Here is a 27,041-nt window from a genome sequence, read left to right as displayed (position 1 = left end):
GATCACAGAACCACCTAAATATTTGATAATAACATGATAATAACAAATTTGAAAGGAACATTTCTCTTATTGGGCACTCCTTGTAATAAGCTGAAAAAGTATTATGGAAAAATTAAGTGTGATGCCGTTGGTGCTTACAAGGTTGCCTCAAAGCAAGAAGGTTCTGAGTTCAAAACCACAACATGAGTTCTTTGTGGAGTTTGCATGGTCTCCATGTGTTTGCTTGGGTTTTCTCTGGGTAATCTGGTTTCCTTCCACAGTCCAAAGACATGCTGGGGTTAGGCTGATTATTGTTTTTAAATTGCCCACAGATGTGAATGGTGAATGGAGCCCATGTAGGGGACACTGTGGGAAGACCCACAAACCATAGGTGTGGCCTCTGTAGCTGACAGTCTGACCTTAATTGCCTTGAAACTCTGGCTTTGTGTCAAATTATTATGTCTCTTACTTTTAACCATAGTTTGACACACTCTTGTTATTGTTCTCCAAAAACCTTGTTTTACTCATGTCAGTTTTCCTTGAGCCCCAAGTTTTTCTTCCTCTTTCTTCCCATACCACGTTATCGTGTTTGTCTTTTTATCACGGCTGCAGCAGCAGTCATGTTATGTGTGGGAAAAGGACTCGAATGCAGGCACTTACTGAGATGTGAGGGAGATTTATTGTAAATAATGGAACACAAGGCGAGGATGGCAAAAACAGAACTAAAGATAAACTAAACTAAAGATAACCTGAACTGGGAAAAACTAAAACTAAACAGAAAACCTGAACATGAAGGGGTGGAGAGCACTCTATTTAGTCATTAGCACTCATCAGGCAATGTCTATGGGCAACTGACTGCACTCAGACCAAAGGGGGCTGAATAATGACACACACCCCACTTTGCAGTTATTTATTTGTAAAAAATGTTTTTTGCACACAGGGTGTGGCACTCTATTGAATAGACACGTGGTTACTACTTCTCTTTTCTTCTGTGCTCCAGCACTCACTTCTGGTTTACCGGAGATTGTTTGATTCTGTAGACAAAACAAAGACAAAAGACACAAAGACAAAGACAAGAACAATGACAAACAAAAACATTTACCTACTTCCTTGCTTTCATAGAAAGCACGATATCCTATACAGCTTTAAGCATTTGTTGTACAACATAATTTTCAGTATGTTGTCTTCAATCTTCGTAGATTAAGATATTTTAATTAACGTGAGTACTCATTAGTTTTACCTGCCTCAAACTTTTAGAACTGAAGAAGCTTGTCGAATGAGAGGTGAAATGTTTTGAAGTCCAGACGCTTTTCTTTACAAGCTCCTTAGACTGATGAATGCGTAGTTATTGTTTTGTTATACTCCTTTTTAGCAAGGAAATCTGAAAGTGCTCACTAAAAGTGAGTCTACTGTGATTGTTTTAGGTATTACAGAAAATAAAAACTTTCTAACAATTTATGAAAGCATCCTCCTGTCATTTCTCATGTAAGCAGTTGTTACCTGTTGTATTGGACAGTTTTTGGAGTAATTAGGAAACCACTTAACAATTGCATCAACAAAATTATTTAACAACTCCTTGCTGTGTTTCTCATTCAGTCTGCAAGATGTTCATTTTTGTGTGCAATATTGTTAATGTGAAATAAAATTCTTTTAAGAATTCCTTCATTGTCTTTTTTTGTATTTTTTTGATAATTTTGGCAATTATACACTTATTTAACTTTGCATAAATATTTATGCTTGAATTATGCTGAGGCAGAAAAGTGAACCAACGCTTGTCAGTGTAGTAACAGTGTATTTACAATCTGCTTTGTTCTCTCTGTGTTTATGTAGGCAGTTTTTCAGCTCCCCCGTCCACAGCCCAATGTTCCTTGCCTGCTAATTGCACCAAATGTATATGTGGCACCATTTTCATAACCATTTCCATAACTTGGTCAAATGCTGACCATAGAGTGTTGTCACAAGACTGCTCTTCAGGGAAATCTCCTATGAACTGAACTGCTGGAAGCGGCGGAGCCTCCTAAGAAGTCCCTGCTGTTTCCACCTCACCAGAGTCAGTGGTCTAGTCAACTCACGTCACCAATGAGTACAGTGCAGACACTACATGTCATTATAAGTCATAAATGCATCTCCACACACAGCTCCAACAGGTTGTGAAACCCCAGACAATTTGTCCTCAGAATTAAGAAACGAGTCAGTGAGGAGCTAAATGTCGCACATTTCTGTCTGTCACTTACAAATGTCTAATAAAGCTTTGTGGCATCCCCTTCCCACTTCAGGTAGAGCATCAATCTCAGTGCTGACGAGAAATAGGAACAAGCGACAAGTTCTGCCAACCCCGCAGTCCAATCCTCAGCTTGGTCCATCAGTTAATCAGCCCCCTCACAATGCACTACTGCCTGCTCCTGATGCATTGCTACCAACTCTGCAACCATGTGAGCCAGTACCTCCACTGACTGCACTAGGCAGATCATCATGCTGAGCCTGGATGTCAACACCACTGTAGCAGGACATGACCAGATGCGTGACAGTGTGGTAATAGTGTCTTTTATTTGCAGAATCCTTTCTTCTTTGAGTGCCTATGTGGGCAGCTTTTCAGCTCCCCTTCTGCAGCCCAGCATTCCTCACCTGCAGCTGCCTTCACTACTCCCCTCTTCTCCAAACCCCAGCAGCTACTGAAATAGGGAGAGCGTGGTTAGAGTAAGGGCTATGAACTCTTAGATAGGGACCTGATTAACTCAACAAGTTATCAAATTTGACCAAACACTGATACACTCTCTTTCATTCTTAGTAGTGCCCTGACCCGCGTATTTGAACAAATGCATCTATATTACCAAACATGATGCTTTTTTGGTAGTTTTCTCTTCTTTTGCACTGGAACAATGTCCTTTAGATGGACAAGACCTAAGTGAATATGTTTTTTACATAATGCCCCATGCCACTTTTTTCAACCACGCACAGCATATCAAAGAGGATCATCAAGGACTCCAGTCACTTCATCATAAACTGTTCAGACTACTTCCATCAGGAAGGAGGTTCTGCAGTATCCAGTCCCAAACCAGCAAGCTGAGAGACAGCTTCTTCCACCAGGCCATCAGACTGCTGAACACTTCATAGACACCTCACCTTCACTTACCAGAGCTTCAACATTATGCACTCCACACTGTATATAAATGCCACTTGTTTTGCACATTTCCAACTGCCGACCTCTGTATATTTTATTTTATTGTTTATTCTATTTAATTTTTAAAAAATATGTATATATTTAAATACACACACACACACGTAGATATACATATTTACTATACACATTCAGTAATGCGCATACACTCTTATATTGTATATATATTTATTCATATAATTCTCAGATTTACCAATTCTTATATTTTGCTTGTTCTTATGTTATTGTATTTTCACACACCTCTGTTGCTTGTGAAGCTCGCACACAAGAATTGTACTGTAACAGTGTACATGTGATGTGACAATAAAAGTGATTTGATTTGATTTGATTTGAAAATTCAGTAATGCAACAGGACATTTGACCGAAGCACACCTGCAAATCTACACCAGAATGACTAAAAAAGAAGTGGGTTAAGGTTTTGCAATGGTCCACTCAAAGTCCAAACCTCATCCTGATTGAAATGCATAGACAGGACATTGCATTTGTGCATAAATTCCCACAAACTTCAATAAACTGAGGCAATGTAAAAGAGAAGAGTTAGCCATTCATTTACGAATTAATATTGTCTGTATGGACAGCAATTAAAAAAAAAAAAAGTTTGATTAATCTGTTATCGGGCATCCTCTCCAGGCCTGAGCAGGGTGAAATGTTCCCTGGATCTTTCACTCCTAGGGGTTCTTGAATCGCTCTTTGTCTGGCTTTGCTTTGCATTGTCCCCGACTGATGACAGTCATATAGTATGATGTGATTCCATATTAGATTCTTGATAGATGTGGGTTTCAGTCTGGTTCTATGTGCCCCTTTTTAACTTTGAGCACACGCCCCTTCAATAATTTCTTCATGGTCCCCAATATCCTCTTTAGGCTGGTTGTCAGTGTAATATATGTAAACTGTATTACAGGAATCAGACAGAGATCATTTACAGAACACTGTTATAAAAACAATAATTTTCTTTGTAATTTCCCAAACTTTAGCCGCGCCTCATGTGCATATCATCACCTCTTAATGAAGAGCTTTCTACAAACAAGAAACAACCCATCTCTGCCTGTTTGTGAAACCTTAGTGAATGCCATTGATGTGATGATGATTTAAATTTTACATTATTGTTTTTAAAAATCCCATTTTTAAATTTCGGTACCACAAAGTATGTAACTATAACTGGCATTAATGCATCTGCTTTGTGACATTATGTTGAATTTATCCCTGTGCAACTAAAAAATATGCAGAGAAATGGGAGAATTTTGCAGAATTTGAGAGTTTCTGTTGCTGAATATGTCAGCAGAATTTCCACAATAGGAAAGCATGGTGTTGTTATTATTCACAGGAATTTAAAAACATGGCAATAAGAAAAGCTAAGGAAAACATGTTGTTTGGACAATTCAGTGTTTTGATCACTGGAGAGACTATTACAGTTAATAAAGCAGAGACAAATGAGATGGTGATGGAAAAAAGAGCAAGGAGTGAAACTATACATGAGCTTAAGCATTATATGGGAGTGTGAGCATGAACAGGTCCTATGGTGCCCCCTTCTGACTAGTAAATACTGTCAAATTTTCAGGTTATATGAGGCCAGAGTTTAATAAAGCAGCTTACTGGTGCATGGTTGCAGAATTTTATAATTGTGGTGATCAGCTGCCTGGCAGGAGGATCAATGTACAGCCTCTTAGTCATATGTAATCCATTTTAGAAGGAGCTATGAAAAAAAAGTAAAGAGAAAAAAATAACTCAAACACACGCAAATATATAACATAGTTGTGAATGTTGTTAAACTGTTAAGTGACATGACATTTACAGTGAGATTGATCTTTATTATTAACTTAAGCATTAATGACTAATGTTTTCTTATTCACGGCATTAAAGCAATGTTTGTGATACTCAACTTTTCCAGTTCAGTAAACAGTGCATACTGCAGAAGTGTGTCCCTGAAAACATTATACACCAGAATACAAAAAATGACCACTTTGTATAGCTCTAAAAAAGATTAGATTTTCATAGTCTGACAGGTAGATAAGATGAATCGAGCAGGTGATTTAAGGACTTGGCAAACATGGACAGGAATTACACACTGTGTGTATTTACACTTTGATGTACTTTGATGAAATGCAAATGCTGCCCAAAACACAAGCTCCTTGTTGAACGTAATAACAAACTACTGAAACCATTTTGAGCTCCTCCTCTTTTTTACACATGGTCTGTACTGACCTGATGCAGTATGCAACAAAGGACAACCGTCCCTGTGTTTTTCATGCTCAGTGTTTATCTGATAAATAGACCGATGAATGTTAGAAAGTGATCCGACCGGAGTGTCTGGTTTGCAGTGACTCGTTCATACTTGTTTAAATTCCTGTTTCCTGCTCGGCTCCAGCCACTCGTTTCACTTTGAGAGCAATAGTTTGGATCACTGTGTCGGATTCTGGGGTCTGTATCTGTGGTAAGTCTTTTTGTTTATTGTGTTTCTTTATTGTTTGTTTTTGGTTTTGAGTCAGAGAAGAAACAAACAAGAACCTTATAACAAAACCCTAAAACTGTAGTAAAAAACAAAGGGATTTTTTCTACATGTTACTGAATAAAGTCAGGCTGTTTTTTCTCCATCAAAATGTGAGCGGTGAGCACATACAAGATAACAAATGTTGTTAAAACCTCCCACAAAGCTCCAAATGTAGCAGCAAAGTGTGAGAAGAACAGTATTTATGTCTATAAAGAACTGTTCTTGGAGTCGTGCAGAGGCCTGCACTTAAAGCAGGACTTTGTGTCATCGAGGTGACTTATAGGAACTCTGCTTTCAGTTTTAGTTATGTGCTTAAGTTACACTGATATGGAGCAGGCTCATTTCAAAATAAAAGGTCATAGTCTAAGCTGATCTGTGTTCCTGGTGAGTGTTTGATGGGTCACCTCCAGCCGTGGCTGAGCCTTTGTGCTTTTCTTTAATGTATTTGCCAAATAGAGATAAAACACTGCTGCTGGTTGTTCTGCTGGTTATAGAGTGGGTGGAGTCAACTCACATGAATTGTTTCGGTTTCTCTTGTGAAAATGACTGCTTGATACAAACTCAGAAGCCCAGCTGTCTGAAATGACTGAAGATGAAGCATGTTTGTAGTTTGTAGAATTTACGTATATGAATATCCCTGCAAGGGACATGGGAGGAAAAAAAATTAAGACGGACTTTTGCGAGATCTTGCAAAACAAACTCGGGATCTCGCAAAAGTTTTAGCCGCATTCTTCGGAGGCCGCCAGCTTGAAGCCGACCGGGAGGTCGAGGCACGATGTGCCGGGAAAGCAGTGTTCCTCCTGGCTGTAGTAGGTTTCGACCTCCCGTTAGCTTCGAGATGGTGGGTGTCAGATCTCCGAAAATGTCAGAGCACTTTTGCAAATATGTGATGTCTTGTAAACCGAGCAGATATCTGACATTTACACAACTACATTCACGCCTCAAAATATCTTAAAAGTTTATTTTGTGACCCAGAAAGAGTAATATTACAACTAAGTAGCTGCCGCCAAGTTCATCGTAATTTTTTTTCTCCCATGTCCCTTGCGGGGCTCCGAAGACGAAGTTCTTTTACTGTTACACGCTGGACTAAAATGTTCTAACTTCTCTCGCTCTCACAATCAAAAGATAACGACTCATATTTGTTGTGTGCCCACCTTATTACTAAATTAGGCAGAGCACTCTGAATTGAATCAGGACATAAAGCACGGTCTTTATGTTGCTTTATTGAACACTCTTCATCTTACAACTAGCCACTTAACGGGGCTTCCTTCGGACAACAACATCCGGTTCAAAGGTCATCACCTTAAGACATAGCCATATCAATACATGACAATATTGAAAGTGTTGGAGTCTGTTAGGAGCAGTGTTGGGACTAACGCGTTATTAAGTAACGCGTTACAGTAACTACGTTATTAATGTGGTAACGAGCACGGTAACTAGTTATTATGCTAAAATCAGGAACGCGTTAGTCGTTACTGGGATTTAGATAGGCTTGTTACTCGTTACTTCGTGTGGTGGCTATCGCGGAGCTTCCACAGATTCAGTAACATTAGCAAGTGGTGGAGGCCAGCAGGTGGATGAAGGAAAAGGGACGCAGAAGGAAAAGAGACCCGAGGCGGCCGCCGGTCCAAGTGTGAACTGAACTTCAGGTAAGAAGTTATGACCTGCAGTCTCTCTGGGTCAGATGTGAACCAAGTTTAGGTGGAGTTTATTTTCGTTATTCTGACTTTTTCCGTACTGCGTGCTAGCTAGCATGACAGAGTTTCTATACAGCTGGGTGGTGCTATGAAGTTAATGATGTTGAACTTTATTTTGTTCATAAGTTATTAGAGTTGCCAACCGTCCCGTCTGGTATTCAGAGAAAATATTACGCGTTTCTTATTGAGGTGAAAAGGAACAGTTTGTCCCGTAATTCAGCTACAATGAAAAAGGCACAAAGCTGGAGTTACTCTGTGTTTACGCTGCACAGCTGCCTCTTCTCTTTCATTCTCCCCCCTCCCTCTCCTGTTTCTGCTTCAATCATGAAAACTGATCAATGATCAGCTGATCGGCTCTCTTGTTTGTTTATCGCTCACTTTGCGCCGAAAGAGGAAACCAGCGGATGTCGAGCTAAACAACAGCAGAACTTTTAAGCTTGATCAGCTGTTGTTAGAATTTATTTAATATTAATTTCTAGTATCAGCTGATGTTTGCTGGAGCCACAGCTGCAAAAAAAGCTGCTGGTCATGATATCGGTTTGGTTATCTGGTGAGAGGGAAACATGAGATGAAACCAGGAGATGTCCTTACTGATCATCAGAGCTGAGCAGGTGATGGAGAAACAGGTTTACCTTTTAGGTGACATGAATGAGTTGAAGGGAAGTTATGAACTGTTTCTGAGAGACAAATAACCCCAGGATCCTTTTTTAGGTAGCTGACAGCTGGTAACTGTGCAGGGGCGGGTCTAGCAAAGTGTTGCCAGGGGGGCAGGTAGGGCATTAACAGGGAAAGGGGGGCACAAAGAAATACTTTTCTTTCTTATTCTCATTAAAAATGTCTCGCTTTTAAAAATAATTATCTGAATCTTACAACAAACGATTGATAGATTGATGCATATATACCATCAGAACAGTGTACATCACTGTCACAACAGTGTTTGTTTTCATTCAAAGGCTTTATGATTTTTCCTATAATGGTGGGCCGGTCTCTAGTCAAAATGCCTGGGACGATTTTTTTGTCCCAGTCCAGCTCTGTATGCAGCTCATCTACAGTCTGGTGTTACCTACATCTTCCTATCCAGAAGGCAGAATTTCCGAGTTCTGAGTACAATCAAAGCACCACGACTGCAGTTTTTGTGTTGGATGTAAAAGGCGCACATGACGCTGTGACGTAGGCTAGAATCATGGCAGCAGTCAATGACGGTCCAGGCGTGGGATTTCTCTCGTGGAAATATGCACATTATCTTTTCCTTTCTATTGGTAGGTGGCACAGTGCACTTGTGGCAAGTAAGCAAGCTAGAAGACTGGCAAAGTTATGGAAGCAACACATTAACAAGAGAATTCTGAGTAAAACCAAAGTTACTTTCCCTAGTAACTAGTTACTTTGAAAGTAACGAGTAACTTGAAGTAACTGAGTTACTTTTGAGAGAAGTAACTAGTAATGTAACTAAGTTACTATTTTAAAGTAACTTACCCAACACTGGTTAGGAGTCACATGAAGAGTAGCTGCAGCTGAAAATTAGAAACATCACAAGATGTTAACAGATTAATCAAAATTCTGATTAAATTGTTTTTCTAACTTCTCTAAGTTTTTCATCCATTTGTCAGGTAAAGCTATTTTGAACATGTGTCCCCAGCAGAATAACTAAAAGCATGACTAAATTAGCACAGGAAAGCTATAAATTATTTAATGTATAAACATATATACAGTAAATCTTAAAATATAAAGAGAAGCCTAAGAACAATTACTCACATAGTTTGAAACAGGGAGCTGGACCTGTTCCTCTAGTTCACTCAAAAAAATGTACATTTACAAGAGTCTAACTAGTTGCCTGCACATGTGATATCACAGACTCACATGAGATCTGAAAACCACAGGAAAATCAGTGGGGTTATAATTGGAAGAGAAGAATACACACTCCACATATATGCTGTTGTTATTTATTGTAGTTTAATAATAATGGATTGGATTTATATAGCGCTTTACAATACCACTATTCATTCACTCTCGCATTCACACACAGTTGTAGCCACAGCTGCCCTGGGGCAGACTGACAGAGGCGAGGCTGCCATATCGCGCCATCGGCCCCTCTGGCCATCACCAGTAGGCGATAGGGTAAAGTGTCTTGCCCAAGGACACAACGACCAGGACAGAGAGCCCAGGGGATCGAACCGGCAACCTTCCGGGTACAGATACGCTTCCCAACCACCTGAGCCACGGTCGCCCGTTTAACCTGTCAAGGACAAAAAAAAGTAAAGATAATTCTGTATCGAGCTTTGTAATTATTGCTTTCCTATTTTTTTTTTAGTATGGAGAGACTGCTCAATGGCCTGATGATTAGCACTGTTGCCTCAAAGAAAGAAGACCCTGAGTTCAAATCAAAAAGTTCTGTGTGGAGTTTGCATGGTCTCCCTGTGTTTGCGTGGGTTTTCTCTGGGTACTCTGGCTTCCTCCCACAGTCCAAAGACATGCTGTTTGTGGGGTTAGGTTGATTGGTGATTCTGAATTGCCTGTAAGTATGAATGGTTGCCTGTGTTGGCTGTGCAATAGACTGGTAGCCTGTCCAGGGTGTGCGTCACCTCTCACCCTGTAACACATGGGGTAGGCTCCAGCCTCCCCATGACCCTGACAAGGACAAGAGGATGTATGGATGGAGTGACAGCTATGTGAAATTTGTTATAAATCCAATAAATTGGAGAAAATAACGGTGTACATAACACGTTTTATGTTATCTAGACTCTAGAAATGAGCTTCCATGGGTTGGATCAGTGGTTCCCAAACTTTTTTTGTTAGGCCCCCCTTTCTTTTACATGAAAAATCTCCCCCCCACCACTCCGTTGTTGACGAGGAAACAGAGTTCGCTACGCCACGTCAAAGGTGTGTGCCTTTTTTCACGTCATGCTGTGCACCACGTTATTGTTTACATGAGATGAATTTCTGCAATGGCAGATAGAGACAAAATACTGTTAATCTTACTAACTTCAGGTTTTACACGGTTACATACACACACAGTTACTGTCCCTCCATTGAGAAAGGCAGAGGCATCACGGTGTGATTATTTTACATGTAGTTGTTTTTTTCCCTGTGTAATAATATTCAACATTGCTATCAATACATTTAAAAAAATGCCTCTCTGTGCAAAAGGGCTTCAAAAACATAAACAGCTGTGGGATACTGTTTGTCCCTGATTTAAACCGGGGGACAAATCGTGGCAGGATCAGCCTGATTTTATTTGTATCCCACGGTAACTTTCCTGTATAAAGAGCTAACATCTCCAAAATGTCAGGAGTAGTTAGTCATTATAAGAAGTGTTTGTAAACTTAAAATCAAGAATGTGGGATACTGTTTGTCCATGATTTGGAGAGCCCAGTGTGTGTACCCACGCAGGGGTAACTAATACTGTTGCAGAGAGACCTACCTCGGCACCTGTGCAGTTGAAGGCCAAAGGGAAGATATGCTTCACCATATTTCCTACTTTTTGTCTTGAAAGGAAAGGTTGGTTTGGAAACATATTCAAGAAACATATTCAATTTTGTTTTTCAACAAAACATATTCAGCGATGCTTCATCTCCTGCTTTGCGTTTGTGTGGGAGCGCTTTCAAAAACCTGCTCATTATGCTAGCAGTGTCCAACCGTTATTCTATTTATTTATTTATTTATTTCATTTTCATACCTCCCCCCCCCCCCCCCCCACACACACACACACACACATACTTTAGGAACCTCTGGGTCGGATGACCTTTGTAGTAAATAAGTTAATTCATCAGTTAATTGAGTGGTCCAAGTTGGTCCAACTTAAATACATTAAATGGAATGACAGAATTGCATAATGCTAAAATGAGGCATTTTAATCATTTGGCAATCCTTTCCATGATTGTCTTCTGTTCAATAGTTTTTTGTTTGAGTGTTGAAATAAATAAATAGATTAACAAAAGTAAACAAAAGCTCATCCTCAGCAAACATGCCTCCATGGAGACATGGACACTGTGGGCAGCCGACTGTAGACCGCATATACTGGCATGAAATGTAGGGTATATTTGTCCACAGCGTACACAAACAGTATGCAAATGCTCTGGGTGTGGACTGCCCTACTGGAATTCCACTGCGCAGGGCCCCACTGTCTCACATGTTACGTCGATACCAAGGCCCACAGTTGGCTGCCCACCCGTGCTCCACAGTGAACACATGGTACATATAAAAGTGGACACGACACACTGAAATGTTTTTATTACTGTGAAGCATTTATTGATGTGACCCACTTCTCCTCTGCAGCTGAGCCTGGGGCCACACCTCCTCAGTACATTACTGCCACTAACTCGTATCAAACATGGAACATTGCTCCATGTACCACTGAGAACGGTGGAGCTGTGTGGGGAGGCCAAACTTGCAATTATATCAAGCAGGGCCCAAATAGGTGTGTCTGTGTTTGCACACCTACTGTAATGAAAGTGCTGATGGGCCATGAACTAAGCCACATGCAGAACAAAGAGGATTTTCTGTGAGCAATCTGTATTATGGTAAAATCAAATTGGTAAAACAGGAAGAGCTTTCTTTCTTTTGTTTTTCACTGTTTAACTGTTTAACTTTCACTTACATTTTTATAAGATTGTAGGAGATATATCAGCAAATCTGCTCCCTGCAGCAAAAAATACACCAAACAACTACAAACTCTTTATGAACTTGATAAGATAGACAGAAACAAAGGAACAGTCCTCACCAACAGGTTTCTTAATTGCTGCCTGCAGTGTTTATGAAACTTAAGTGTTACTTAGTAACAGGCTCAAAGTTCACACTGTAAGTGAAACTATCACTGATCATTTGTACTCGTTTTTCTTTAACAGTCATTCAGTGAGTTGCAGAGAGAGAGCACAGTCAACAGGTATGTTGTCTATTAAATTTAATGTTATTATTAATGTGACATGTAGCTTCTGTCTAAAAAACTGTTAAAACTGTTGGAGTCAAACTGGGTTGAAGAATATAGTCCAAGTGTGAGTTGTTCTAAAGCTTTTATGTGGGTGGAAAAGGTGAATCTATGAACTAGATTTTTCTGTACCTTTACAGCAGGTGACACTACTGTAATTGTAGAAGACAGTATAGATAGCATGATCTACACCATTTAAATCAGCTGTGACGGATCAAGGACACATCTAAAACCTGCAGGGACACCGGCCCTCGTGGACTGGGATTGGGGACCCCTGATCTACACTCTGTGAAGCACTTCTATTCCCCCCCCCCCCCCGAGTTAGATGACAGACAATTCATTTAGTCATAATTGTACAACTTATGTTACTGAAACACAAATCAGAATTGTCCAGTCAGCAGTGGTTTCCATTGTGTTAATGTTATCTGTCTGTTTTCAGAGCTGCAGGATGGCTCATCAGCAGGATGGACTGTTTCCTCAATCACTGCTTAAAGCTTTCAGTGTTCTGATCTTCATCATTCTCCTAAAGGATGTCTGTAATGGTAATTGATACATAAATTGTCACGGTCCTGGGTCGGTGACCCAGTGTTTTGAGTTTCTTGTGTCGAGTTTTTGTATTATGATATTAGTTCTCTTTGTTGCCCCAGTTTATTCTTTAGTCTAGTGTCTTAGTTTGGCTTTCTTGTATTCTCTTTAGTTTTCTGAATATTTAGTTAGCCGCCCTCTGTGTTTCTTAGTTGCTCTGTCTCCCCTAGTCAAGTCTGCATCTATGTTACATTTCCTGTTTTACTTTGAAGGTCTGTGTCCTACGTGAATGTACTGAGTTTCGCTTCCCTTGGGTCTCGTTATGTCCGATTTCTCCCAGCTGTGCTCCCTCTTCTGTGTCTCATTCCCCTCGTTATTTCCCAGTGTATTTAAGCCCTGTGTTTCTGTGTGTCAGTGTTGTGATCTCCCTCATGCTGTGTGTTTCTCCCTGTGGCTTCCTGTGTGTTTTGTTAGATTCTTCCCAGTTCAGGTTTTGTAGAGTTTTGTGTTCAGCAATAAAAGCTGCCATTTTGAGTTCAATCCCGTTTCCAATGAGTTTGCGTTTGGGTCCAATTCCTGCCTGCATACAGCTGAAACATGACATAAATAAATGTTTGGTTTCTTTCATATTTCAAGCACACATTTTAATTATTTATATTTGTGCTTTTAATGTGCCTTTATTAAGAGCCATGTTTTAAGAAGTCAAAACAACACTGGCGGGATACAAAACTGTTTTATTTTTATGAACCAACACATTTCAGTTTCTGTCAGCAGAGGTATTTAAATAGGATAGCTATATAGTATTATATTTTAACAAACACTATACACTAACAATAATATTAATAGTTTTAGAATCAGAGAAGATGCTTGTTAGAGACATGGCCTTTAGGTTTAGTAATTTAAAAAAAAATTGTGAGATAATGCTAAAAAAATCCCTCCTTCTGGTGATTTCTCATTTAAGAATTATTATTACTTGTTTTCAGGTCAGCCTCAGTTGATTGGTCTATCTCAGGCACTGGTGGCAAGAGCTGGTGATGATGTAATTTTGCCATGTCATCTGGAACCTGCATACGATGTTTCTATAAAGACACTGGAGTGGACAAGATCTTCACTTGACCCTAGATTTGTCTACGTTTCACGTGCCAGTCAGGAAATCGAAAAATTAAAAAATCCTTCTTTCAAAGGAAGGACGTCATTGTTTGTTGATGAACTCAAGTACGGAAATATTTCACTGAAAATCTCCAAAGTGAAATTTGATGATACAGGGACATACAAATGCTATATTCCAGAGATGGAAAAAGAAGCTTTCGTCGAGCTAGTTGTTGGTAAGTAGCTTCTCGTCTTGTATTGTGCAGTCTTGTCCCTGGTATCATTTAAGAGCTCTTTGTTCTTGCCCATGATGGAGAGGTCGGAATGGAATAAATTGATTCTGTAGACAAATTTTTTGTTCTGGATTTTTTTTTCAATAGTCTCTCGCCATTAAAATTAAGCTAACATAAACATTTTAGACTCTTCATTTCTTTGTAAGTGACCAAATTTATGAATTCAGAACTCTATTAGCTTAACAGGTACACAAGTATATTTTTGCATCTTGTAATTTCATTAATGCCCCTTGACTTTTAAATTTCATGTTTTCTTTTCTTCAGCATCCGATGCTGCCACCTCACCTGTCATCAGTTTATCAGGGATTGACAAAAACAGAGGAGGAGTGGTGTTACAGTGTGAGTCTGCAGGCTGGTATCCAGAGCCTGAGCTGCTGTGGTTGGACGGTGAGGGAAACCTCCTCTCTGCTGGACCTACAGAGACCCTCAGAGGTCCTGATGACCTCTATACTGTCAGCAGCAGAGTGCCTGTGGAGAAGAGACACAGCAACAACATCACCTGCAGAGTCCAACAGAAGCAAATCAGCAAGAGAAGAGAGACACACATACATGTTCCAGGTTCAACTTATATTATTGCATTTATGATATAAAGACTTTTTGAACATATGAAGTCCAGATTTCTAGTTTTTCTTTTTTTTTTTCTTTTTTTTTTTTTTTTACCATTTCAGAGGATTTCTTTGAGGTCCCATCCAGTTCTCCCTCTGTCATCATTGGTTTGGCTGTTAGTTTGGCTCTTTGCATCATGCTGTTAATTTCATCAGCTGCTGTCCTTTTATGTAGAATGAAGAAACACAGTAAGTCACTGATAAATTCTTCCTACCTCTACTATAAATCAATGTTTTCATTTTCATTCCTTCTCATTTAATTTTAATTTCAAAAAGTGAACAACAGAAGCCCAGAGGATCAGACTGATGTGGGAGGTGCTGACGTTCCTCTGAGAGAGGGAGAGAAACAAAATACCAGCAGCTCTTCTCCCAAAACTAAGAATAAGACTTCATGCGTGAGTAGATAAACACGAACAAATTAAATATCAAGATGTTCATTGTTTTTCAGAAATGAGATGAAATATTAATCCTAATTTAAAAATAAAACTATCTGAAATAATGCTTAACAGACATTATGTGCATTATGAGCATTTACTAAGTGTTAGTAGAAAGAACTCTCTATTGATGTTAAAGGAATGAAGCAGAAACAATGTGAAAACATCAGTGTGATGTCATTCATCATTATTAGATTACTGCTTCAGTAATGTCACAACAGTCTCTGTTTTGGTAAAAATGTTGCTACTGATGAAATTATTTTATATAATCAAGCTTTTCCTGGACTTCACGCATCACCAACAGAGACAGTAGGTGTGCTCATACATAAAAGAAACATATTGATTTTAAAATACAACCCAGCAATGAAAAACAAGTTTTTCTACCTCATCATTGTGTTTTATGTCATATAAGCAGATTTATTGATTGTGGCTTTAATCAGTGTTGCGCTCATGCTGTAATTCAAATTATACTTTAATGTAATGTGTTACATTATTTATTATCTGGAGTAAGTAATCCATTACACTATGTGTTATATTAGTTTTGTATTACTCCATAACAAACCCCAAAATGCACTTTCCCATAATCACCATTTAACAAGAAAAACCTTAGGAGGACAATCCCACACACTGACACAAATCTTCATCCTAATAATGGCACCAGAGGTGACAAAAGTAGAGATATTCTGTACTTAAGTAGATGTACAGAGACCTGTGTTAGAAAAAGCGCCATCTTCTGTCAATTTGGTACATGACGTCATGTGGTTGGTTGTTTGCGGCTGATAGACTTACATTAGTTTATGTTGTTAGCTGTTAGGTCTGCGCTTTGCAGCCCCGCTGGTTTAGAGACTTATTCCTGTGAACAAAGCAAGACAGAGTTCGATCCATTTTAACTTGCAAGGGGAGCTGATTGGACCAGGGTCTTGGAGCTGCAAGCTCCTCACCTGATCCCAGACAACTCCAAAGAGCCAGCCTCCCCTGCAGCCTTTTATTAACTTTGTGGTCACACAAACATCTCATTAATCATGCAACAGATAAAACACTCACATGTGAACATGTGTCATGTGCATCTGCAACAGACAACATCTGATGTGTGTGTCTCTATGAGCATGTCTTTTGATCAGTGATATGTGTGTGTGTCTGTGTAGGAAACAGAAGTCAGTATTCATCCTAAAGATGTAATCACTCTGCTAATAATAATAATAATAATGGATTGGATTTATATAGCGCTTTTCAAGGCACCCAAAGCGCTTTACAATACCACTATTCATTCACTCTCACATTCACACACTGGTGGAGGCAGCTACAGTTGTAGCCACAGCTGCCCTGGGGCAGACTGACAGAAGCGAGGCTGCCATATCGCGCCATCGGCCCCTCTGGGCTAAAGATCTAATGATCTGACACAATGACAATCATATTGATCCACAATTCTCTAACATTAGCTAACAAGTGAGAGAATTGAGAACTGAGAGGAAAATGACTACAGTAAAACTAAAAATCAGTTTATGTGACTACATTTGTGCTGTTTGTTTTTTGTCTAGCTGCACTCAAACATTTGGGTTTTTAAAGCACTTTACAAATGAGCACTGTGTGGAGGAGAGCAACTCTGAGTCACGTGACCAACACAAACTGATTTTTCCTCCTCTGGCCGAGTGTACCAAGCTGTGCAACCAGCTGCTGCCATCAGCGCTGTTGTACAACATAACGGCCGCTACATGCACATCACAGCACAAATATAACTAAGTTTCTTACTGAAGCACGATCGGGAATCGGGAATCCCATCAAAGTAGGTCAATGTGTGGCAAGGAAAAAGCAGATGCTCAGATGAAGAGATGCCACACTAGGGGTCCACTTTAACCTCTGACTTTGGCACATGTCATCTCTTTTTATGCGACATCTCCTGGCTCAAATCAGTTTGATATTTGAAGGCTCACAGTGATGTAAAATAATGACTCCTCAGCAGTGCGTAAAAACAAAAGTAACAAGCCTGTTCTGAAAGTATAATTAGTCAAAAGTACAGATATTTGTTTAAAAATGTGAGTACAAGTAAAAGGATCTCAGAAAAATACTCAAGTAAAGATACTGAAAAACTATACTGAAGTACAGTAACGAAGTATTTGTACTTTGTTTGTCTGCCATCTCTTAGTGGCCAATAACTTGGACGTCGAAACTTCAGGAGGAACAACAGAGGAGGGAGAAAGCTGAAAAGAATCTGCAGAACATTAAAGAAGAGGTTCGTGTTTGTTATTTGGCATATATTTGTCATGTGTGTGAGTGTGTCCCTATTAAATGTCTCTTTATCTCTGTATTGTAAAGTTATGAAGGAGATTATTTTGTTTATTTTGTAACAAATGTCTAAAAAAGTAACTGTTTCTATATATTAAACAAACTTATAATCCACGTTGAAATTCAGAGAAAGGACTGGCTTACAGAAATGTGTCAGAATTAAATGGAATCGCCAGTTTATTGTCATTCAGAACAGTTAGTGCACATCAGAATGAAATTCCAGTGCATTTACTCATTATCAAATATAAAAATAAATAAATAAAATTAATGTCTAAAGGCATAAAATGCAAGAAAGATCCATGTGAGAATAAAAAAATAAGAAATATTTTAGTTTATTAGTAAGGAAATTAATAAGGGAAAGCTGCACAGGATCTTAAATATATTGAACAGCAACAAAAGCAGCAGAAAAGTGTACAATCATTATTCAGCCATGAAATGACACTGCTGTAAATATACAATCATGGGGGACAGAGGGGAGGGGGAGGCAGTCAGAGTGGGTGGTTGGTGTGCTGATGGTTGGAGAATGAAACTATTGTAACATCTGGCTGTCCTGGTCCTGATGCTGCAGACACAGCTGCTCAGCACACTTTGATGCTGCCTTAGTAGAAAGTGGAGATGCTGGAGGAGAAAGTTGTGCTCTCCTCATCCAAAATGCAAAGTGCAGACACTGCTGAGACTGTTCAACCAGTGCTGTTTAATGACTAGTCCAGACTGTCAGTTATCTAAGGCAGTTGCCTACACATGGCACTGTGGCATGTTGGTTAACACCATTTCAAAGAAGCAAGCAGGTCTTGGGTTCAAATCCCCCATCTTGACTGGATTTGCATGTTCTCCCCGTGTCTGCACGGGTTCTCTCCAGATTCCCACCACAGTCCAAAGACATGTTAGTGGCGTTAGGTTAACAGATGATTCTAAATTGCTCATAGATGTGATGGTTGTCTGTCTCTGTCTTTATTGAGGAGTAATAGGTCAGGGCTAGTTCTTTTAGGTTCAGCAGCTAACAAGATGGTGTGTTGGTCAGAACACAGGAAAGAGGACGAGAGGCTTCCACTTTGCTGAACTGTCACAGTCAGCTGGTTTATTGTGACCTCAAAGCTCAGTGTTGCCAATAGTCTGTAGTAAATAATAAGTTACTGTTAGACCAAATATATTACAGCAACAGTGGTTCAACTAATATAAACTCAAAATATAAAGTAAGATAAAGTTACACATCCATCTATGCATATAATGTCCATGACATAATATATAAAAACTCAAATTATTTAAATATTACATTACTTGGTTCAAACATACAGAGAACTCAGATTAAACACAGTGGTGATGTCATACTACAAACATAGACATTCACCGGCTATAACCATCATTAAAGGCGCCATCGTGTGGCTGAATGAAATTACTACACTATGGCAGCAGTTGGCGGAACAAGCCTTTAATCACCACGTGAAATTGCTCGGTAGGAAGTCAGAGCCGCGGCAAAACTTGAGTTTGCAACTAAACAAATTAAAGGTAACTTACGTTCAGACATTAACTTAACACTCGGAGCATCACCGTGTTTTACAGACATCAGTCACTCTGAGATTCAGTGTTTTCTAATCTGGGTGAAGACTGTCTGTTATTGCAGGGTGTTGTTGTTGGTTGAAAATGTACAGAGAAATTTGTTGACCTCATTGAGACAGTGTGTGTTGTTGTCACACATACTCTCTTCTTATATGAAAACTCTTAATTTAAGACAAAGCTTAATTAATTTACTTATAATGAAATTCAAATACAGTTTTTTCTTTAGGTTCTCCATTCTTCTGATTCCATATAGAAATTAATTTGCCTCTGTGTAATCACCCACATGCTATAACAAAAAACATAAAAAACCTACTTTTATCTTCTCTGTCTTTGTTTCTTTTTAATTGCAGCTTTCTGGAAACACCAGTCAAGCCAAGAAAGAGAAACAGAAGATGGAGAGAGAAATGGAGGGACTGAGAAATGAGCTCTCCTCCACAAACCATCAGGTTCATTTTTTATATACTAACTTCCTGCATTTACATGACTGCCATGTTTAATCAGATTTCTTTGTCTGGTGATCGAAACACTCTGAAGAAAAATTCAGAAATTCTGATTTTATATAATTCATTGAAAATAAGCAGAGCTGTACTGATTATAATTTTTTAGGCTGATTTATCTGCTGTTTGCAGTGATGCTGTGATTAACTGTCATTTATTGACAACAATCTTTATTCTGTTGTATTCTCCGTGCTTGAAGGTGTTTATTTTCATTTATTTTCCAGGCGGTGCCTCATAGATTTGAAACATAAATTCAGGAACTCGTCTACAAATGTTGTCGTAGTTGCTGTAGGACATAACTGAACAGCAAAATGACCGAAGAACGTGGCAACCTCGTTCTTTGTGTATTTTTTATTTAGGAATATGTTGATCTCCAACTATTTGTCACTGAACAGACGTGTTCCTTAAACATGATGATGTTGATCAAGGATCTGACCTCACAGCCCATTGTTCCTTCAGTGGTGCTCGTATTAGTCATTATGCAAATGTACTGTTTATAAGATTTGGGGAAACCTGCAGTCAGCTGAGACTGAAGAGTCACTTGGATGAGTGACGAAAGGTTTCTCCCACTGAAAACTTACCTGGATGATTGAGCATGCGTAGGGACGATGAAACAAAGGCAAAAGACAAAAAATGCTTTTATGTTTTTACATTTAAATCTGACACTGATGCTTTACTGACCAACACAAGACACTAAACACCCTTTAGTGACACTGACATCCAGCTGCACTCAAGTAAAAGCTAAAAAATCTCAATATTTTAATCTTTTCTTTATTTTATAAATCAGACTTGATAAATGTTATATTTTGTGCATTTATTTATTTAACCAAAAATTATTTTAATTTTGGGAGACACGACATTAAAACTCAAATATTTCCTTAGGGTCTTCATTTATTTGCTTTTTTGTATCAGCCAACTTATATTTACATAATACAGCTTTAATTCAGAGCTTTAATGTGACTCTGGTTGTGTTTCCATTATTGTGTCTGAAACATGAACATTTCTTCCTTCTGCTCTTTCTTCCTGTAACATTTCACATGAATACTGAAATCATCAATCAGCTCAAGCAGGAGAAAAAAGCAGCAGAGGACCTGAAGAAGGAGCTGGAGGAGAAAAATCGTGAGGTTTGTGTTTCCATTATAAACATTCAGAATTTACTGACCCAGCTCTCTTTATCTCTGTGTTATAAACAGTTATGAAGGAAACTTTACATATTATTTTGTTTATTTGATTAATTAAGAACTAATAATGAAATGCAAATAAATGTGTTTCTTTGGGATCATCCTTTTGCAATTTATGTCATAGCAGGCTCTTAATTCTATATAGAACCTAATTTATTAACTTTTTGAGTGACTGTGTGATTGTATTGTGCAATCCCCCACGTTTTGCCTTCCATTGTTGCAGTTTCTGTATCATTAACTACACAAGCACTTATAAATATAATAATAATAATAATAATTTAGCCATTTAAATCAGCTGTGATGGATCAAGGACACATATAAAACCTGCAGGACACCGGCTCTCGAGGCCTGGAGTTGGCAACCCCTGATTTACATAATACAGCTTTAATGTGACTCTGGTTGTTTCATTATTGTGTCTTAAACATGAACATTTCTTCCTTCTGCTCTTTCTTTATGTAACATTTCACCTGCAGTTGGAGAAGAACACTGAAACCATCAACCAGCTCCTGCAGGAGAAACAAGCAGCAGAGAAACTGAAGAATCAGTTCAAGTCCAAATGTCACGAGGTTTGTTCTTCCACTGTAAACATTTTAATGACAAAATTCTCTTTATCTCTGTATTGTAAAGAGTTATGAAGGAAACTTTAGACGTTATTTTGTTTATTTGACAACAAATGTCTAATTAATTCAAATTCTCTTATTTCTATATAGAACTTAATTTATTAACTTTTTATGAATGAATGTGTGATTGCATTGTGTAATCACACTCATGTGTTTTGCCTTCCATTGTTGCAGTTGCAGAGTAAGGAAGGAAAATTATTTTGTTTATTTGTTGTCTGTTAAAGTATTTCTATACATAAACATGTTGCTCACAGTGTGAAGCTTCAATAGTTTTGTCACTTTTATCAACAAAGTGCTGCAGAAACATCAACATCTGTCTTTCTTTCTGACAGATGATCAACTCTGAGAAGGATGAAATCATTCAGAAGCTGATGGAAACATTTCCTGCACTGGACTCAGAGGTCAGTGAAAGCATCTCTCAGCAGACAGAGGTAAACATGGACATATGTGATGCTGTCATCCTCCCAATGATCACAGACCTGTGCACTTATATTCCTGCAGTTTTGTCCAGCAGCAGTTTCTGTATCATTAACCAAACACAACTTTGAAATCCTACCACTGCAAGATTGTTGACATCATCCCACAACACTTAATGTTGTTAACATCATGCTACATCAGCTCCCTTATATTTACATCATACAGCTTTAATGTGACTGGTCGTGTTTCATTATTGTGTCTTAAACATGAACATTTCTTCCTTCTGCTCTTTCTTCATGTAACATTTCAGCTGCAATCAGAGAAGAAAACTGAAATCATCAATCAGCTCCAGCAGGTGAAAGACAGAGTAGAGAAACTGAAGGATCAGTTGGAGAAGAATTCTCACGAGGTTTGTTTTTCAGTTGTAAACATTCAAAATGTGCTGACTCAACTCTCTTCATGAATAGAATAGCACATCAATATTTACTCACCAAATCTGAAGGTCTGAAATATAAAAAAGAATCCAGGATGTGTACATGTAAGAATATGTGCTGGATGTCAGGGTCTCGTTGTCCTAACCCTCCCCACTCAGTTTAAGATCTGCATGTTCAGGCAGTCTACAGCCAAAAATCAGTCACAGCAGAAATTTCTCTGTACAGAGATTTTTTGGATGTTGTGGAAAAAATAAATCAAAGTGATTTTCTGAGATTTTTTAAAAGAAAGTTAAAACCTTTGCAAAGGGATCAATACAGCATGAACAGGGTTCTTACAAGCAGTGACAAAGAAGCAAAGTAATAACATCTCCTTTGAGACCGCTCTCTTTCCCAACGTGTAACATGCCAACGTTTTGTCACATCCTGAGGCGAAAGGTTCTAGAATAAACCTTCAGTGTCCCTGTGATACGCTCCTGGTGGTAACACACGATCCAGCTGTTTATTCCAGGCCTAACTCGAACCACAGCCTTAATCATGTCAGACAGTGTTTTTCAAAGAGATGATAAAGTAAAATAAATGTACATGTGTAGATTCATTCCAAACGGTTCTCATGTTTTCAAACGTCTAACATACAGACATGTTGGGTGGGTGAAAGCGTAACGTACCGACAACTTGTCACAGTGTCGATATGTTACGCTTTGGGATAAGAACATGTTGCTCTTTTATGGCCATCGTGTGGATACAGTCTTTATCTGTTCAGTTGTAGGATGTAGGACCTTCACTCATTCTTTGTTTAACAAACTTCAGCCACATACCAAAAGCACAATGAGGGTAAAAGAGGATGAAACACTGTGAAACCTGCTTCACAGTAAAGGAGGAAGTTTGGTTTTTTAATTTTTTTTTTTAACTGAGGGCATTTTGTGCTGTTGAAATTTGAAGTTATTCCTTATTAAATATTGACCTTATCACACACCTGATCAAATAGCACTGAGATTTAAGGCTTCTGTTTATTGTTACGTTTGATGTGATTAACTGTGTGTGAAGAGACAAAGACAAGAGTGAGAATCTTGCACATGTTCATTTTATTAAAGATGCAGTTGAAACCAGATATTTACAGACACTTCAGGAAAAAAAAATTTTGCTTTACTGTCAAACATCAAATCAGAGTAAACATTTTTGTCAACATGTTTTTTGTATTTGTGAAATGTCAGAATAGAGAAAGATATTTGTTGTGGGTTTTTTATTACTTTCATCAGAGTCAGAAGTATACATGCACTTCTTAGTATTTATTAGAATTACTCTCAAACTGTTTCACTTCAGCCAAACGTTTCAGATTTCCTTCCAAAAACGTTCTACAACAGTTTTCTTTAATCTGGGCTCACTGAGAGACAGAACTGGTCTAACTGGGTCGGGTTTGTAGGCCTTCTTGCTGTCACTCACCTTTTCAGTGCTGCCCACAAATTCTCTGTGGGACTGAGATCAGAGCTTTGTGATGGCCACTCCTACACCCTGACTTTGCTGCCTTTAAGACATTTTGTAACTAATTTGGAGGTATGTTTGGGGTTATTGTCCATTCGGAAGACCAGTTTGCACCCAAGCTTCAACGTTGTGGCTGATGTCTTCAGATGTTGCTTAAACATGTACGTGCCATCTATTTTGTGAAGTGCATCAGTCCCTTCTGCAGCAAAACACAGCTCCACAACATGATGCTGTCGCCCCCACACTTCAGAGTTGGGATGATGTTCTGAGGCTTCAAAGCTTCCTCCTTTTTCCTCAAATATACAGTTTATCATTACAGTTCAGTTTTTGTTTGGTCAGACCTCAGGACATGTCCCCAAAGATTAAGATTTTTGTTCCCATGTTGCAAACTGTAGTCTGACTTTTTTATGATGGTTTTGCAGTAATGGCTTTCTCCTCCCAGAGTAATCTTTCAGCTCGTGGTACAGGACTCATTTTACTGTGGATGGTGACGCTGTTTTTCTAGTGTCAGTCAGCATCTTCACAAGGTCTTTACCTGATGTCCTGGGTTTGTTTTGCACATTTCACACAAACATTTTCCTCTTTGGGACTCAGAATCTGTCTCCTTCCCTAGCGGTTTGATGGTTGTACGTTCCCATGTTTTCATACTTGTGTATTATTGTCTGAACTGATGAACGTGGGACCTTCAGTTATCTGGAAATTGCACCAATAGATGAGCCGCACATGTGGAAGTCCACACAGTTGTTTTCCTGAAGTCTTGTTTGATAAAGTTCAATTCAATTCAATTCAATTTTATTTATATAGCGCCAAATCACAACAAAAGTCGCCTCAAGGCGCTTCATAGATACAGAGAAAAACCCAACAATCATATGACCCCCTATGAGCAAGCACTTTGGCGACAGTGGGAAGGAAAAACTCTCTTTTAACAGGAAGAAACCTCCGGCAGAACCAGGCTCAGGGAGGGGCGGCCATCTGCTGCGACCGGTTGGGGTGAGAGAAGGAAGACAGGATAAAGACATGTTGTGGAAGAGAGACAGAGGTTAATAACAGATATGATTCAATGCAGAGAGGTCTATTAATACATAGTGAGTGAGAAAGGTGACTGGAAAGGAAAAACTCAATGCATCATGGGAATCCCCCGGCAGCCTACATCTATTGCAGCATAACTAAGGGAGGATTCAGGGTCACCTGGTCCAGCCCTAACTATATGCTTTAGCAAAAAGGAAAGTTTTAAGCCTAATCTTAAAAGTAGAGATAGTGTCTGTCTCCCGAATCCAAACTGGAAGCTGGTTCCACAGAAGAGGGGCCTGAAAACTGAAGGCTCTCCCTCCCATTCTACTTTTAAATACTCTAGGAACAACAAGTAGGCCTGCAGAGCAAGAGCGAAGCGCTCTAATAGGGTGATATGGTACTACAAGGTCATTAAGATAAGATGGGGCCTGATTATTTAAGACCTTGTATGTGAGGAGCAGGATTTTGAATTCAATTCTGGATTTAACAGGAAGCCAATGAAGGGAAGCCAAAACAGGAGAAATATGCTCTCTCTTTCTAGTCCCTGTCAGGACTCTTGCTGCAGCATTTTGGATTAGTTGAAGGCTTTTTTGGACATCCTGATAATAATGAATTACAGTAGTCCAGCCTGGAAGTAATAAATGCACGAACTAGTTTTTCAGCGTCACTCTGAGACAGGATATTTCTAATTTTAGAGATGTTTCAGGGCCGAGTACAATAACCTCAGTTTTATCTGAATTAAGAAGCAGAAAGTTAGCGGCCATCCAGGTCTTTATGTCTTTAAGACATTCCTGCAGTTTAACTAATTGGTGTGTGTCATCTGGCTTCATGGACAGATAGAGCTGGGTGTCATCAGCATAGCAGTGAAAATGTATGCTATGTCTTCTAATGATACTGCCTAAGGGAAGCATGTATAATGTAAACAGAATTGGTCCTAGCACTGAACCCTGTGGAACTCCATAATTAACCTCAGTGTGTGAAGAGGACTCTCCATTTACATGAACAAATTGGAGTCTATTAGATAGATATGATACAAACCACTGCAGTGCAGTACCTGTAATACCTACAGCATGTTCTAATCGCTCTAATAGGATATTATGGTCGACAGTATCGAACGCTGCACTGAGGTCTAGCAGGACAAGCACAGAGATGAGTCCACTGTCAGAGGCCATAAGAAGATCATTTGTAACCTTCACTAAAGCTGTTTCTGTGCTGTGCTGAGCTCTGAAACCTGACTGAAACTCTTCAAATAAACCATTCCTCTGCAGATGATCTGTTAGCTGTTTGACAACTACTCTTTCAAGGATTTTTGATATGAAAGGAAGGTTGGAGATTGGCCTATAATTAGCTAAGACTGCTGTGTCTAGAGATGGCTTTTTGAGTAAAGGTTTAACTACAGCCAGCTTGAAGGCCTGTGCTACATAGCCGATCATTAGAGATAGGTTGATCATATTTAAGATCGAAGAATTAATTAATGGCAGGACTTCTTTGAGCAGTTTTGTAGGAATGGGGTCTAAAAGACAGGTTGATGGTTTGGAGGAAGTAATTATTGAAGTTAACTCAGAAAGATCAATTGGAGAAAAAGAGTCTAACTTAACATCAATGGTACTAAGAGTAGCTGTAGATAATATTACATCTGTGGGATGATTATTGGTAATTTTTTCTCTAATGATAAAAATTTTATTTGTGAAGAAGTTCATGAAGTCATTACTAGTTAACGTTAAAGGGATGGTTGGCTCAAAAGAGCTCTGACTTTTTGTCAGCCTGGCTACAGTGCTGAAGAGAAACCTGGGGTTGTTCTTATTTTCTTCAATCAGTGATGAATAGTAAGATGTTCTGGCTTTGCGGAGGGCTTTCTTATAAAGCAGCAAACTATTTCTCCAGGCTAAATGATGATCCTCTATAAAGACACAAAAACATGTGTTCTTTGTCTTTATACTGACATTACACAAATACAAAAAATATGTTAATATTTATTGATCTAGTTTGATCTTTGACGGTAAAGAAAAAAGTTTTTTTTTGAAGTGTTTGAAAATATCTGGTTTCACCTGTGTACTAAAGTATCCTTGTAAAAGTTGTGGTTCTGTTTAAATCTTTAATTATTCTATAAAATTCATATTGACAGAGAAAATAAAGGTTTTTTTTCAGGCATCAGATTCTGCAATTATTTTTCAAGGTCATAACCTGGAGCAGAGTAGCACCAACCCTCATTTGTTCTATTAAAATAAAGTGCTGAAGAAATAAATTGACTTTAGTTTAGTGAGTTTGTGACCGTAATTAAATTAATCATTAAAATAACTGCACCAATCAGATTGAGTAAGAGGACACAAAGGTTGGAAACATGTTGCTCACA

At 38.8% G+C, this 27,041-nt stretch overlaps 2 protein-coding genes across 2 annotated transcripts in view; one reads left to right on the top strand and one right to left on the bottom strand.

Moving 5' to 3' along the window:
- The window catches only part of LOC120746870 (butyrophilin subfamily 3 member A3-like), a 310,219-nt gene that overhangs the window by 46,582 nt on the left and 236,596 nt on the right, over positions 1 to 27,041 (bottom strand). The window lies entirely within an intron of this gene.
- LOC120746829 (chromosome partition protein Smc-like) overlaps positions 1 to 27,041 on the top strand; it is an 86,296-nt gene that overhangs the window by 38,927 nt on the left and 20,328 nt on the right. Inside the window, exons 10-12 of the mRNA XM_040052328.1 lie at positions 21,201 to 21,293; positions 21,680 to 21,778; positions 22,075 to 22,173. Of these exons, the coding sequence (XP_039908262.1) occupies positions 21,201 to 21,293; positions 21,680 to 21,778; positions 22,075 to 22,173 (291 nt within the window). The remainder of the gene's footprint in view (positions 1 to 21,200; positions 21,294 to 21,679; positions 21,779 to 22,074; positions 22,174 to 27,041) is intronic.

Source organism: Simochromis diagramma, unplaced genomic scaffold (genome assembly GCF_900408965.1).
Source record: "Simochromis diagramma unplaced genomic scaffold, fSimDia1.1 OVJJ01000365.1, whole genome shotgun sequence".
In the NCBI taxonomy this organism is placed as follows: domain Eukaryota; kingdom Metazoa; phylum Chordata; class Actinopteri; order Cichliformes; family Cichlidae; genus Simochromis; species Simochromis diagramma.
The sequence above is the reverse complement of the archived record's forward strand: the minus strand, read 5'-3'. Positions and strand labels throughout refer to the sequence as shown.